At 41.0% G+C, this 16,433-nt stretch overlaps 1 protein-coding gene across 2 annotated transcripts in view; it reads right to left on the reverse strand.

The window, feature by feature from the left end:
• Positions 1-10,063, reverse strand: part of CERK (ceramide kinase) — a 43,307-nt gene extending 33,244 nt beyond the window's left edge. For both annotated transcript variants that reach the window (XM_040061953.1, XM_040061952.1), the window contains exons 1-2: positions 9,787-10,063; positions 862-975 (exon numbers count right to left, since the gene is read on the reverse strand). In XM_040061953.1, coding sequence (XP_039917887.1) covers positions 862-975; positions 9,787-9,925 — 253 coding nt within the window. In that variant the 5' untranslated portion in view covers positions 9,926-10,063. The remainder of the gene's footprint in view (positions 1-861; positions 976-9,786) is intronic.
• Positions 10,064-16,433: the final 6,370 nt, after the last annotated feature.

Raw genomic sequence — 16,433 nt, forward strand, 5'->3', positions numbered from 1 at the left:
CTGCAGTATCTACAGAAAAAGTCACAAGCTTAAGATAAGCCACATTGACATCAACTCTCATGTAACCAACAGCATTAATTTCATTCTATAAAGCTGAAATCTGAGAAAAAAAATTTAATTTTCTTGTGCATTAAGACCTTATACTTACACTTCACAGTCAGTATCTCAAATCACTCTTACTTGAGGACTAAAGGTGAGGAAAATACTCCATGGCATAAAATTTTAGCATGACATGTTTTTAGAACACAAGTCACCACTCTTTTCCCAAACCAAATACTTATTTCTGGCACTTTATCTGAAGAATGCAGTCAATAATACAAAGAAACTTTCATTCATAGTTCCTGATGGTTAGGGGTAATTCATGAAACTCCAAATATTTAGGATTCATTCTTTCACCCTCTCTCAATTTTCTGGTCAAGAAGTAGAAAGCAGGTACTGCTGCAGAATCACTCAGCAGCAAAAAGACACAAGGGTGGACACTCAGACATTAGTCTGAACTTCATTAAAAATAACTAAACACAGAATGTGTTCTTAAAGGAAGAGTTATTTTCCAAATAGGGATCTTTAAATAAAAAGATTTTTGGTGGGGGTTCTTTTGTTTGTATTTTTTATGGAACTTTTGCTTGGGTTTATTTCAGTTTGGGATTTTGGTGGGGGTTTCTTTTTTGGGGGGTGTTTTTGTTTGTTTGTTTAGGTTGTCTTTGGTTTTTGGTTGGTTGTTTTTTTGGAGGTGGAGTTTTTTTAAACACATAATTTCTGTTAAAAAACCCCACAAACTTTGACAATTCCTTTTGAGTCTGCCTTAAACTACCTTCAATAGAGTAACAAGCTCAAGCATCCAGGGCCTGTTACTTGCCTTACCTGTGAAAGCATGTAGCTTTGCCATTTTTTGCCATCTGCCAATGTTACGTTGTTTCTTGTTAAGCTCAGTTTCTTCAACAGCAATGATCTCAGAGATGGGTACAGAACAGTTTTCTGTATGAACACAAGGTCTTACACATTAGAATCCTCAAACATCACCTGAAAGATTATTTCTATTCCTAATATGATATAGACATATGATAAGAGCAGTTGCTCAATAAGCACAGCCAAGAGCATAACTAGAAATTTTCTGAATATTTTCAACTTTCGTCTTTAGTCAAAGCACATAATCTATAACTACCGACAAACTACCCCAAACAGTATTTTAAACGTCTATGATTTCTCAGAAAAATAGGTATTTTGTGTATAAAAATATTTTTGCATGAAGCTAAAATGCAGCACCATTGATTTTAGAGTAATTAAACTTCCCCTTCTATGAGGCTTAGTCCAGATACTTGACAGTATCTGGATAGCACAAGCTATTTCAAAGAATGTGCAGCTAAATCTAGTGCACAGACTACACAGGCTATTATTTTAAATCCCACTAAGCTTTTAAAGTTTAGTATCTCTTAAGAAGACGATTCTAGATATTATGTTTATGTACTGTGAAATATTTTCCTCGTATCAACTTCAAAACTTCTGTTTTTCAGAATTAAAGGCCTTGTGTTCTCAGACTACGAAATAATTTCCTCCAATCTCATTCTCTTTTCTCTCATAGTTCCTAAACATCACCTCAGACTTCTTAACTCCTGTCAAATTGAAGACTTCTGTCTCATTTTCATTACTGATTTCAACACTGCTTTGTTGTTACTTCATCTCAAAAAAGTGAATCTTAAAATGCATGCTTTGTATTTATGAACAAGCAAGAGGTCTCTGTATACATACACATGTATAAAAGATTTATATTGTTATAATAATGTAAATATCTCCTATGTAAATAATCTCTTACATAATAAGAATTATAATAGACTTGCTTCTCTCAAATATACAGTGAAACCAAGATATTGAGATACGCAACACATAAAATACAAATAATAATATCGTTGTTACTGGGGTTTATTCTACATTTAATTTTCCTCACTATTTTGTAGTGGTACAATGGTAGTGGTGAGGAATGTAAAATGAGGGAAGTTTTCCTGACTCTTCACAGTGATGACTGCAATTCATTAGCCACTAATTCACTTTCATTATTTTTTCCCATCCTATTTAATTGGTTTAGTCAGGAGAGTCTTTACATATCATGACACGCATTGACAATTTGTGGACTACTCACTAAGGGGTTTTGGTATTTGATGTGATTTATACTCATTTAGTGATTTTATCTTCCCTGAATTTTTTAGCATGATTCAAAAGAAATGTAGCCTTCAAACTTTACACTGAGGTCCTTTAGGAATCTGGCTGTATTTGAATGTTTCAACTCAAAAACTAATTTCAGCTTATAATAATTGCATTTACTACATTCAAGGCATGATAGGGAAGTGCAGCAGTCACATAATGTTGTTATAAAGACCCAACAGCAGAGATAAACTCTGAGATGTACAATATGTGTACTATACAAAAGCACATGTAAGACCACATCTAGTACTGGACAGTAACAGTTATTTGGTCTTCCTAACATATACAAGATCCGTTAAGGGATCTCAATATGATTAACCTATACATTTACCCAAAGGAAAAAGAAATACAGAACAGAGATGGAACAATAAAGGAAAGGAAGCATATTCTTTTATCTTTCTTTCCCAAAATTGCTTTTACTTATTTTTCTACTGGCTCTGCCACCAATCCATATGTGAAAATATGAAATAAAGCTTGTTGCATCTATAAAGATTGCACTAAAATGGTAATTTATTTTGTTACTGCTCAAAGATACGCTATAAAACTTAGAAACTACATTTCGATAAAAAATTTAAATGGTGGTGCTCTAAACAGCATTTTTGGAAATAGTTGTACATAGCGCATACTTATTAGCATGTATGCTCGGAGCAGCAACTGAAGTCATTTTCTTATTGGACATTTTTTATATAATAAAGCTGTCCAACTGTACAGATAGCTAATAGATTTTAAAGTACTTCCAAATCTGTATCACTGAAAGCATTTCTTTAAAGTACGTATTACACAACTTTGATTAGCTTCAAAACCACTTAAAAGCTCTCCTAATTCTGTGTTCCCCCTCTGACAGTTGCATGACTGTTTCGATTTTCCAGCAAATCTCTTCACAGTCGTGGCCAAAAAAAAAGCAAAAAGTAAGTATTTTTTTGGTTTATATGTTTTGTGTTTTTTTTTTTTTTTAAATCTTATGGCACCAGAGTTACAAATCTGAAAAACAGATTCCTGAAAAATGGGGGGGGGCAGGCAGTGGCATGCAGGGAGGGGGAGGGGGGAGAGAAAACCAAAGGAACAAAAATTAACAGATCCCACTTTCCATTTGTAAATCTTTGGCTTTGGTGAAAGTCTGAGGAGTTTCTGTTCTGCGAATACCAGCTCTGCTGATTCTACCCCTCAGTACTACTTAGCACCATAAAAGCGTCAAGCAACTCCACTGTCCTGACAGCATACTCCAATGTTAAGGCAGTCAAAACCACACACTACTGAACCCAGTAATGGCAGATGGCCAGAAAGATGCAAGCTGTCTCAAATACCTTGTGTTATTCAGAACATTCCCTACCACTTATCACAAGTTCTAGTGTGTTTGAATAGAACTCAGAAACTTCTATCAGTTCAAATATCTCTATCACTACCTTAGGGCTACACAGAATACTGTTTAACCACATTGCAAACCAACTACTCAGTCCCACCCCTCCTCCTCTTCCCCAGAAGGAAGAAGCTTTCAGTGTGAAGCAGAGACCCTCAGGACAAGCACAACAGTCCTGTTCCTCTGCCGTTTAGTCACCAAAACCTGCCCCATTAAAAAAAATACTAACCCAGCCTCTCTTGAAGGTTCACGTATGTACAAATTATAGTCCTTTCCCACACCTACTTTTGTAGCATTTACCTTATTATCAAATAGCATAAGACATTTATTTCACTGACATAGCATAAAGGTCTTCACACAAAGACCTTCACCTTTATGTGTTTCTCCTCAAACATGGAAAACACTGCCGCGTGAACAGAACAAACACACACAATAAAAGTTGCTTACACCAGTACTACAAGATCAACATTAATGAAAAAAGGTTGAAATATGGGCTCAGACAATGTCAGACAAAGAACTTTCCTTGGCTCAGTCCAATCTATTCAACCAAGTAGCGCACAACTAGCTTCTAGACAAAATTTTCACCATGGTCAATGGCTTGCATATTTAGAGACAAAGAGCGGACCATCCAGAGAAGGTGGACGAAAGGGCATGGCAAAAAAAAGAGTAAAAAATTGAAAAGCCAAACAAAACACAAAGTAAACAGGTGACAGTCTTCTCAGCACTCTGGCTGTGCCAGTCATCACTCATTCTGGGTCACAGTGCTCTTAATCTTAACATTCTTCCTAAAAACAAACTGATAAATCAGCAAAACACGAGATTAGATGCACACTACTTGTCACAGATTAAGCAAGTGAGAGAAAAAAAAAAAAACCCAACACAGAACGGGGACACACTAACAGCAGGCCTTCTCTGTGCAAAATGCAGCCAACAGTTGGGAAGTGTGTTTTTCTGGGTTAAGAAAAGATTTTTGGTGTGTCATTGCTGTCTGCCACTCCCTCAGAACACTTCCTGAGTTTATGAGCACTCACTCAGAACTTCAGTCAAGACTTGTTCATTCATCACTGCCAGTTACGTATCCTACAGACCAAAGTTCCCCCTCACAAATGTGTTAGCTCAAAGCAGCCTAGACACACTCACAAAAACATTGCTGATCACAGCATCTGGCTTATTCTTACAATTCACCTGAGGCCCAAGGATGTAGTGGCATTTAGAATTAATTTAAACTATTAGCATATTCTCATGACTTAAAAGTAAAAAGCTGGGATATAAGTTTAAAGGAAAAGTGCATTTTAAGTCACTTTGAAAACTAATCCGCTGTTAGAGCCCACATGAAGGGTCAAGCTTTCAGGTTTAAGATCTGCCTTCACCAAAAAGCAAGAGAACAGGAATACCTTCTATCAGAAGGCACATGGTATTATACCAATCATGCACTATAGAAAGCTATGTTTAATAAACACTAGAGTAAGAGAAGGTAGGATATAGAGCAAAATTACTGACAATTCACATCCTAAGGGAGGGGGAAGAAAAAAGTTATCACTATTGATTTAAATCAAAACTGTGGAGGAGTCACAGAAGCAACCAAACACCATGATTTCACCATGTACAGCCATGTATAAGGAAATTTGCTTGTTTTATTTTAAAATAAATCCTGAAGTACTTTGTAAACCAACAGACCAGTTTCTACTATGATCACACAGCTACTTCACATCACATGAATCTGAATCAAAGCACAGCAATTTGAACTTGGATCAACTTGAATATTTAAATCATACTATTGAATGTCTTCCTACTGTTTCTTCTGCGTTTCTAAATAAAATCTTTTCTGCTCAACTATGAATATTTAAATGATAAAGCAGGGAGTAAGATGCACTTATTCACCTTAAGGGGGGGGAGCAACCCAGCAAAAAGGTATATAATAAAGAACATGTATTGATTAATGTAGTGTGCATCTCGAATTTGAATAACAGAAGACAACACATTCCAAAGAAGCAATGCCTGCTGGAGCAATTATTTTATTCCCCACATCCTACTTGCACAATGTAGTTGTGGCATTGCCTATGGAAAAACATGGTTCACATTTCTGTACACGCCCATCACTGCCAGATGGGAATGATCGATGACAAATGACCTTGACTAAGGACATGCCAGCACTCTGCAAGTACCAGGTGCTGGACAGACCTTGTTGCTAAGCTGGCCCACCCTCTGCTAAGTACCCTGTTTATCAAACGGAGCTTTCTTTAGAATCCACCAGGATGACATCAGTGTTGTCAACACTAGTTCTGAGGCTTCCTCGGGTGGTTGTTTTGGGAAAGACACGTGGAAGAGAATTCTGAAATACAGAGGCTAAAAGCAAACACACATCTTAAGTGAAGCTGTAGAGTTCAGGCTCTGGTTTGGTCATCCCTTTCATGTTTGTACTTCAGAAAAAAAAAAAAGTCCTAGAAAAATGACAGGAGAATCTCATTCTGCATTTGTAATGGTTTAGTACCAGGCACAATAAAACTTTAGTCAATGCTTCTGAAATACCTCTATATGCACATTATACACTCTGCTATGAATATGGTACAAAAAGTTTTATCACATGTTACTTGAGAGAAACCTGACTGTGCTATCAACATGAGGCAAATAATAAAACAATTTTGCTGACCAGCTTTGCATACACTATTTATGATTCATGACTAACTCTCATGGAGAAATGTTACAAGATTGAAAAATAATGTTCATCAGAAAATTTGAAGATGAAGGCATCCCTAGGAAAAAAAGACGCATAGCTGAAAGTAACAGAAACGCATGAAAATTCACAGCTGAGACTTTTCCATATAAGTTCAAACATGTCTAACCATCTAAGAACAGGAAACAGGAACCTGATTACACTATAGAGAGAACTTGAAACTATGATGCTGTTAAACAAAGCCTAACAATAGGAAATAAACTTTCAGAATTTAAAAACACACCATGACTTGAACAAACATTTGATGTTTTTGTAATTGTTGGTATCTTCCAAATGATAGCATGAAAAAGAATTTTCCTGAACTCATACTTCTGCATTTTGAGAGAATAGGATTTAAATACATATATGTATGCATATAAATATCACTGTACAGAGATGAGAAAACAGAAAGAATCTCCCCATACTCTCTAAAACTGTATTTTCCTGGACAATAGGACAAAGTCTGTGTTGCTTCCTATCTGTTCCTGATTTTGGATGCAACAGGGAAAGGTGAACATTTCAACACTTCTACAATACACCTAGCTAGAGCTCTAGTTCTGTACATGTCAAAGTCTGAAAAACTTTGAAAAAACATCTACCAAACAATTCTTATTTATATACCTGAATTCAAGACAGTAATAAATGCTCTGAAAATAAGTGGCCCTGTGTTTTTACAGTTTAAAGACAACTGCTTCACTGTAATAGCTACCTACTAAACAAGAAATGTAGCACTTTCATACTGCATAATTTAGTCTGTATTTAGACACAGTGTAGTCATGTAGTCAAAGGCTAAATGGTAGAAAGATACCAATCATGGTCAAGCAACTCTTCTGAAATTATATGCTTCTAACTAACTATCTTCCATATTATTAAGTTTATTTATATATTGTCATGTATGCTGCTCATATTTCCAAAATAATTGTAGAGAACACAATGAATCATCACAGGTCTTAAAAAGAGCTTGGAGACAACAGGGTAGCAATACAAAACTGTGATGATATTGAAGCCTGAATACAGGGAACACATGAATTAATGAGGGTGTTAAGAAGAGAAGGTACATTATCTATTGTATTGATCCCGACATAAATTATACCTGTGCCTCCAGAACACTTAGGCATTTCTCTTCCTTCTCTTTTCTCTTGTGATTTCACATAATGTTTTTCAAAATCTTGTAAAGAGCTGTGCTACAAGACAGCAGCTGCACTCAGTAACCACACTTGCCTCTTAGGGCATCTCCAGCTGGGTACTACTTCAGAAACTGCTGCATATAGACTCTAATTTACTGTGTCCCACTCGCCTTCCACCATCTCCAGAACTCTGATATTCAGAACATGCTTCAGGGCAAGTTCATACACCATTTGGTCTACCAGGAGCAAAGCGAGAAAACTTACAGCTTAAAAAAATAGTTAAAATTCACAACTGCAAGCAACTGTAAACTTCAGAGTGCTCATGAGAGAGCTAGTGTGAATCTGTGGCACTTGTGCTTGGTCTAAAGGATTTCATCAGACAGGAGAGTGGCACTCCCCTTGAACTTGCTCTAGGCTACACATCAATCTCCTAGTGACTTTGCAAAGGCATGTTTAGAAGGATTTTACACAATTCAACCAAATTACCTCCAAAGTAGGAGCTACTTTACCTAGTGGAAGCAATTATCCCAAAAGACCTTGAAATTTTCTATTTTAAATTTAAGGTCCAGGTACCTTTATCTACACTAATTTTATTTCATTTTGAAAAGTATACAGCCTACTTTTTACAACAATGTATTAACCTTGGCAGAATTAAAGAATTAATTTGTCCTTAAAGTCTTAAGTTCCTTTAACTGAGAAAAGTTCAGGAATTTTTGATTACTGTTTTCATCAGTATTGTGGATAAACACTAGATTATACACTAACTCAAACTACTTGCACAACAGCAAGGGAAGGATAACAAACTCTATGTTATGAATAAAAAGGGTTGTACTTGAAACATAACCAAATCTCAGTTACGTAAACTGTAACACCAAATTCTTACAATTCTTGAGTTCTCTTTCTCCTTTTTCCCTCACCTTCTTGAAAAATGCCTCAGGCCAATAAGATATTATGATAAAATCTGAAAAATATTTAACAAAGGTACATGGTAAGAATGGAAGAACTATTTAACTATTTAAGTTTGGGGAATTGCCTGGCATTGGAACCATCTACATTCAAACTTTTCTCAGATAAAACTTCGAGTCAGCCTTTCTATTATTAGTTTCTCACTGTCTCAGATCCTGCAACCTCTAAAATGAAGATGACAGCAGTCTCCAACTCTACAGCAGCTGCTGTGAAAAAAAGGGCATTACACATTTTCGAATGTTCACATTGCCATGTTAATGTGGCTGCACTAACAATGAGAATAATTACTATATAAAACCACCAAGGTCAAAGACCCTGAAAAAATACCTCTAAAAGTACAGAAGAGAGGCTGATATGCAAACATTCTCGAAAGTTAATCTGAATTTTTTCAGGTATTTTCATCAGTGACTTCTCAGATTTCTGTAGTTCCCCTTTTGTGCAGTATACTATGCTAACTGCACAAAAAGGGACCTACAGAAATTGTTGCTACCACATTACAAACTAGTAGCCTATATTAAATCTTTTCAAACCAGTAAATCTCAAAAGTTAAACTTTCCCTGTAAAATTTCCACTAAGCCCCTGAGAAAGCTAAGAGGTTTTTAAAAAGCTAAAAAAACCCCCAAAAAATCAAAAAACACCCACAAAAAACCAACCAAACAAAAAAACCCAAAAACACAACAAACAAAAAAATCCCCAACAAAAGTAGTTATTGCCTGAGACACTGCCTCAGTATGAAAGTCTTTTTAAGCACAGGTCTTGTTCTAACAAAAAAACCCCCAAAATTGGTTTTAAGGTTTTCTAAGTCTCTTATGAACTGCTACGATTACTTTAAATACATTAAACCACACGCTCCTCCGTACTCGCGGCGCCAAGAAACAATGGGGTTCAGCTGAACAAATCTGTGTTTTGCTCGGGCAGCTGCGCGGACAGGTGTCCCCCTGTGTCATCGGCAGCACGCTCGAACAGACGCTCGGCCGGGCTGCGCCGCGACACGCGGGACGCGCTGCGCTCGCCCGTTCGCAGGGGCTGCGGCTCAGCGAGAGCTGCTCTCGGCTTTGTTTCGGAAGGCACAGCCGACTGCTGCCGCGGACCGTCCCGCTCGCATCTCCCCGCTCCGAGCGCCCTGCCCGGCCGGGGATCGGGCCACTCTCCGCCCGTCGGACTCCGAACCCCAGAGGCGACGCACAGGCGCCCCAGGGCAGGAAGCGCTCACGCCGACGGAGCTCTCCGGATGCTCCGCGAGCCCCGGGCGCGGAGACGCCGCCGCGGGCCCCGGGGCGGCGCTGGCCGCAGGCCGGCCCCGCCGGCAGCCGCGCCGCCGGGGCCGCTGCGGACAGACACCCTTCCCCCGCCGCCGAGGGCAGGCGTCCCTCGGGCGGCCCGGGCCCGCGGCAGGTGCGTCCCGGCCCCCGCCCGCCCCCACTCACCGCGGGCGCGGCGCGGCGGGCGGGGGTCGCGCCAGGCCAGCCGCCCCCGCTCCTCGTCTAAGGTGACCTCCCAGGAGCGCCGCCCCAGCCCCAGCGAGGACTCGAGCCGGGGCCGGCGGCCGCCGGGGAGCCGCTCCATGGCCGCCGAGAGCCCGGCCCGCCGCGGCCGCTACCGCATGGCCCGGCGGAGCGGGCGGGCGCCGCGGGGCGAGCCCGGCAGCTGCTAACGGCGCCCCCGGCCCGCCGCCGCTACCCCGGCTGGCCCGGGCGGGGCGGCAGCGGCGTCAGCGCTACGCCAGCGCCGCGGGGCGGGGGCCGCGGCTCCGGGCTCGGCGGCGGGGCGGGGCGCGGCGGCGGGGCGCGTTTTGTGTGCTCGCCCCGCCGGGGAGAGGCCTGCGCCCTCCGCCCCGTGGCAGAGGCTCGCTCGTCCCGAGTCCCAGCTCCGGGCAGAGGCTCCAGGCTGACGCCGTAACGCGCTTGGATTGCTTTCGTGGGGGTTTTTGTGGGACTACGAAGCACCTCTGTCAGTGACGATGGACTCTTTCCTCTTTCACTTTAGACAGTGAAAATGCAATGAGTACATACAAATATCTGGTGATACAAACCTCCTAAATATAGGGAGAGTAATTCACTATAATTGAGTTTATTTGCTGCCTGCCCTCCTTAATACTGCTGAAGTGTATAACCATCAGCATCCTACCAAAATTACAGGGCAGACAAAGCAGCAGTACCCATCTTCAACCTTCCTCCAAATCTGAGTCTTTCCTACAGAGTTCAGTAGGACATGTCTCGGGCCTGTTCTTACCTGGGTCCAGCCCAGGGCCAGCACTTGAACTGGCTTTGCTCTGGCTGAAAAAGCTTCTGCACTTCAGCTCTGCTCTGCACCTTATAATACACTCACATTTTACAAGGGGGAATGACTTTAAATTTAAAGAGGGTACGTTTAGGTACGATATTAGGAACAAATTCCTTCCTGTGAGGGTGGTGAGACACTGGAACAGATTGCCCAGAGAAGCTGTGATGCCCCATTCCTGGAAGTGTACAAGGCCAGTGGAAGGTGTCCCTGCCCACGGCAGGGGGTTTGGAAATAGGTGATCTTTAGGGTCCCGTCCAACCTACTCCATTCTGTGATTCTGTGATTTCATCTTCTGAAAACAAATGAGCTAGGCACTGTCATCCAAGTTACAAGTTGAAGATAGTCTTTCTATACAACAAAAGCTAGTTGTCATCTATCACAGACATTTCAATAGTCTTCTCTGGCTTTGAAAGACATTATATTACCTTTATTGGGAACAAACCTAGGTATGCCACACTTCCACAATTTCAAGGAATACTTTGTCAGTTGTTTTGTTCTTTACATTTTTTTTAATCTGTCCCTCCACAAGCACCTGTAGAGGCTCTTTATACTGAGACTTAAAGTTTGTTGCAAAAATCCATTGTGAACAATAGTCTGCTAAGTGCAGTTCTGAGCACTAATTAATATTTCATTGGTTCCTTGTATTTTGCCACCTGCATCATCTCTTATCATCCATCTTGCACTTGCATGGTGTAGTGGGTTGACCCTGTTTGGATGCCAGGCATCCACAAAAGCCTATTGCTCCCCTCTGTAGCTAGAAAGGGAGAGAAAATGTAACAGTGTTCATGACTGAGATAAGGACAGAGAGAGATTACTCACCAAATACTGTCACAGGCAAAACACACTCAAAGTAGAGATATTAACTGAATTTATTACTAAGAAAATTAGAGCAAGATAATGAGAAATAAAGTAAGACCTTATAAACACCTTCCTTCACCCCTCCCTCCTTCCTCTCTCTACCTCCTTCCCCTGCAGAGGCAGGGAAATGGGGCATGGGGGTTACTGTCAGTTCATCACACATTGCTTCTTCCACTGCAGAGCGAGGAGTCTTTCCCCTGCTCCAACACGAGCTCTCTCCCACAGAAGACTTTTGCTGTTGAACCCTTCAGGCATGCTCCAAGATTGAATGGATCACTAATACAAAGCTGTTCTCTTAAAAATATTACACAGAGGTACTTATTTAACATTTCTCCAGTGGGCAAAATAGATTTAATCTTTTATACCCTACAGTATACCCTACAGTCACCAGAATCAATATTCTTACACTGTGATCCATGTTAGCCGAAGAAGTAAAAAGTTTATTCCTTTTACCATTCCTGCCTATGATGGTTTCCTTTTATTCTTATTAATTTGAAAACTGCTTTTCGCTCACTTAAGGCTAAAGTCTTGAACTGTAAAATACAGAACTCTGGTCTGTTAAAAGCCTACTAAGGTGTACTAGTGCCTCTAGGAGGAATGGCATCCACATTTCTTACTTGTTTAGATAAGGAGAAGCCAGTTCTTTCTTCCTTGCACACTGTTTTAGTGTTTTGTTCACAGAATCACAGAATGGGTAAGGCTGGATCAGTGGGTCACCTGGTTCAACCTTCCTGCTCAGTCAGGGCCATCCTAGAGCACATTGCACAGAATTGCATCAAGATGGTTCTTGAAATTCTCCAGTGAGGGAAGCTCCACAACCTCTGGGCAACCTGTTCCAGTCCATGGTCCGCGTGACAGTAAAGAAGTTCTTCCATGTATTCAGATGGAAACTTCCTCTACATCAGTTTCTGCCTGTTGCCTCGTCCTATTGCTTGGCACCACCAAGCAGAGCCTGGCTCCATCTTCTTGACACCTACCCTTCAGATACTTATATACATTGATGAGGTCTGCTCTTATTCTTGTCTTCTCAAGACTTAAAAGGCCCATCTTCCTTGACCTTTCCTCATAAGAGAGATCTCCAGTCCCTTAATCATCTTTGTTGCTCTCCACTGGACCTGCTTCGGGAGCAACATCTCTCTCTTGTGTTGAGGACCCCAGGATTTGGGATACTCCATGCTGCTACAGGAATGTCTTGCAGGAATTCTTACCAGTGCTTTGTTGGGTCTGCTCTGGTACTCTCTGGTAGTTCCCTGAATATCATCAACATGTGCATCTGTCTCTAGAAAGTAAAGGTCAAATAAGAGCCAACACATTTTTCTTTTCAATCAGTTTTAGTACTTTATGTTTTTCTTCCCTGATCGTAACAGAGAAATAATTTCTAAAGGATGACTGATTTAGTAGACTAAAGCGCACACATCAATTATTGTTTTACTACTTATTACCTAAGCCTTTAATTACCACTGAGGGGACATTACTGTAGATGCAGTGGTGCCAGTAAATTGCAGGATTTATTGCCTTGGTGGTGAAGACACAGGGCTACATCCTGAGAAATGGCATGGTTGTAAAAACACCTCACTTTATTCACAGGTCCAGAGAGGCCACAGGAAAGGTTGCAATTGTAGTTAACTTGGGAACAATAATACATTACATAACAAGTACAATTCACAATGTCAAATGGGAAGAATGCAGGAAGGTAACATAACTTACAAAGTTTATTGCTATGATCCATTTATTACCTATTTAGAAAACAACACAGTGTTTAAAGCCGAATTTCTCTCCTCAGTGTCTGAGTTTAGAGTAGGTCATTCATCTCAAATGACACCCAGTTAAGTGATGCAGCTGTTACTCCTGAGGGAAGGGGTGCTATCCACAGGGATCTTGACAGCTTAGGAGAGTGGGCCCTTGCAAACCGCAGTAAGCTCAACATGGGAAGGTGCAAGGTCCCACACCTGGGGTCAGGGTAATCACCAGTATCAATACAATATGGGGGATGAAGGCATTGGGAGCAGCCCTGAGGAGAAGGATTTGGGGGTGCTGGTGGATGAAAAATTGAACATAACCTGGCAATGTGTTCTTGCGACCCAGAATGCCAACTGTATCCTGGCCTAAATCAAAAGAAGTGTGGCCAGCCTGCCTCACTCTGGGAGACATTTCTCCCCCTTTACTCTGCTCTTGTGAGACCCCACCTGGAGTGGTGAGACACTAGAACAGGTTGCTTAGAGAAGTTGTGATGCCCCATCCCTAGAAGTGCTTGAGGCCACTTGTGTGATGGGGCTTTGAGCAGCCTGGTGTAGTGGAAGGTGTCCCTGCCCACAGCAGGAAATCATTCTATGACTCTGAGACCTCTATAAAAGGTACTTAACTCTAGCAACCCTGTTATACTGAATGGTAGTGCAGGCAGTCAATTAAGGAACTCTTCTCAGTAGGTACATCTATTTAATCAACAGCAGCAGATCTTCAGCATGACCTGCATTACCAAAATATTGATTTAAATCATTACAAACTCCAGCTATCACTCTTCCAAATCTCTTGCAGATATATTCCTTCATTAGGATCTTGCAACTAATTTATTTTCCATAGCAAAAATCAAGCATGCCTTTGTACTATTTTGGCAGAGGTAGGTAGTACTGTGTATCCAATTTTATCTGAGAGAGTGAGTCTAAAGTGAAAAAGATCTTAACCACAGTGAAAGCAGGATAATTCTCACATAAGTATGCTGAAGAACAAAGAAGAATCATATTCCACCATAATTCATGTGTTGAAATTCTAGAGGGAAACAGATTTGTAGCAGGAGCAGGAGCTCTGAAAAACACAGCTAATCACAGACACATAAGGGAGCCCTTAAGCTGCTATGCCCGGGGCTTCCAGGGAGATGCTTGCAGGCTCAAGGACTCCTCCATGTCCCAAGGAACATCTGCAATTATGCTCAGTCCCACTGAGGGAAGAGAAAGAAGTTCAGGATCAGTGAAGGTGTTCCCAATATTGTTCCTTGAATATGTACATCAGAGTCAGCTGTGGTCTTGTCCAAATGACAACTAGTGCAGAAGCAAAACTTTAATTTCATTGCTCACAAGTTTAGAACTGGAACCAAAATCAATAAAGGGATTTTACTTTTTCTTTTTTTTCCTTTTCTACTGCCCACAAGTAACTATGAAGTATTTCTTTTCTTCCAAAGAAAAATACCCAATAAAGTTTTTAGAAGGTTGCTTGGAGTCATAAAAAATTTTTATCTCAGTTCATGTCAGGCAAATTGAAGTACTTATGCACGAATCAAATTCTGTTCTCAAACACACACACAAGTCACATTAGTACAGTGTAAACACACCTAGTGGTCAGATCTGGCAATTGAAATACTTTTGGAAAATGAAAACTAGCTGACAAAGATAATAAAACAGAGGAAAATAATTCATACTAAATATTAAAATACTGACTTTTATTCTAATTCCTTTTCTACTTATCAGCAAACAAAGCATGAGTAAAATACTCTTTGTGCTGATGGAAAGAATTACATCACCTTCTCTAGAAAAAATACCTGAGCTATTTTAAAGCTCTTTTGCACTTTTATCATAAAAGTAAATTGCATTTGTTGTTGGAAATGATCTGGGGGAAAAAAAAAATAGAAAAGAGCAATTTTAAAGGCTTGTTAAAAAGGATGATTGCAGCCCTTTATTCACTTGAGCCAAAAGGTAATTGAGAGAAAGTTGTTAATATAGAGCAGAATGTGGGAAGAGATCCAGAAGGTACTTTGTTTTCTTGCGAAGGGAAATGTTACATGCTGTTCCTAAACCATGGAAATTTACAAAATCCTTCCTTTCTTCCAAAGCTCCAGCCTACCTGTATATTCTCTGCATAAACTGCCTATCACTGTGAAAAATACAAAGTATTATTTGTTTCAAGCTGTTGTAGCTGTGGCTCCCGCCTATGGATATACACAGAAATACTGATTTGTGTTTCTTTGTTTAGATCCTTATTTCTGTTTTAATGGTTAGTCTCAACCATAGTCCCAGAGGAGATGTAAGACCCCCCTCTCCCCTCAACTAACTCCATCCTTTTAAAAAACAGTTAAATCTAAAGGTCCCTGTCTGCCAGAATGATGATGCTCTTTGGCAATCCCAACCAGTTGGGATTCCAGTACCTAAGAGTCCTACAAGAAAGCTGTGGAGGGACTTTTTGCAGTGGCATGGAGGGATATGACAAGGGGGAATGGTTTTCAACTGAAAAATGGTAGGTTTAGATTGGATTCTAGGGAGATATTCTCTACTGTGAGGGTGGTGAGGCACTGGCATGGGTTACCAGAGAAGCTGTGGATGTCCCTTCTCTGGAAGTGTTTAAGGCCAGGTTGGATGGGGCCCTGAGCAACCTGGTCTAGTGGAAAGTGTCCCTGTCCAAGGCAGGGGGGTTGGAATGAGGTATTTGAGGTCCCTTCTAACCCAAATCACCCTATGATTCTGTCAGTCTATGAAGAAAGTGCTGGTGACATCAGAAAGCTTCTCTTTTCTGTCCACCCCTCAACTGTGTAATAAGAGTATTTTTCTCTACAAGATTTTTCTCTGCTGGTATTTCCAGTCCCTCAAGGCTGCAGAAAATCTTCTCTTTACCAGGCCCATGTAGACCTTGCCTGGAGCATGCCCAGGCACTTTTTTACAGAACCATTGTCATGGGTTAGCACAGTTTAGTTTTTAGTTGAGGAGAAAATGTGTCTTTCCCTGCTAGGACCTTGGAGTTGCTTTGGGGACGGGGAAGGGGTGGTGAGGAGGACAGGGAGCTTTCAGAAAGCTAGTCAAGATGTCAGCAGCTGTTTTAGCTCTTTTAGCCACTGAAAATGCCGAATGCGGCTTTGGGCAGTACCCATATAAAAACCCTGATCCCCAGCAGGTCAGCTTCTTCCGTCTAGGATAGCCATGGGGTAACATCGTGGGCAGTAGGGAACCCG

Source organism: Hirundo rustica, chromosome 4, assembly GCF_015227805.2.
Source record: "Hirundo rustica isolate bHirRus1 chromosome 4, bHirRus1.pri.v3, whole genome shotgun sequence".
NCBI lineage: Eukaryota > Metazoa > Chordata > Aves > Passeriformes > Hirundinidae > Hirundo > Hirundo rustica.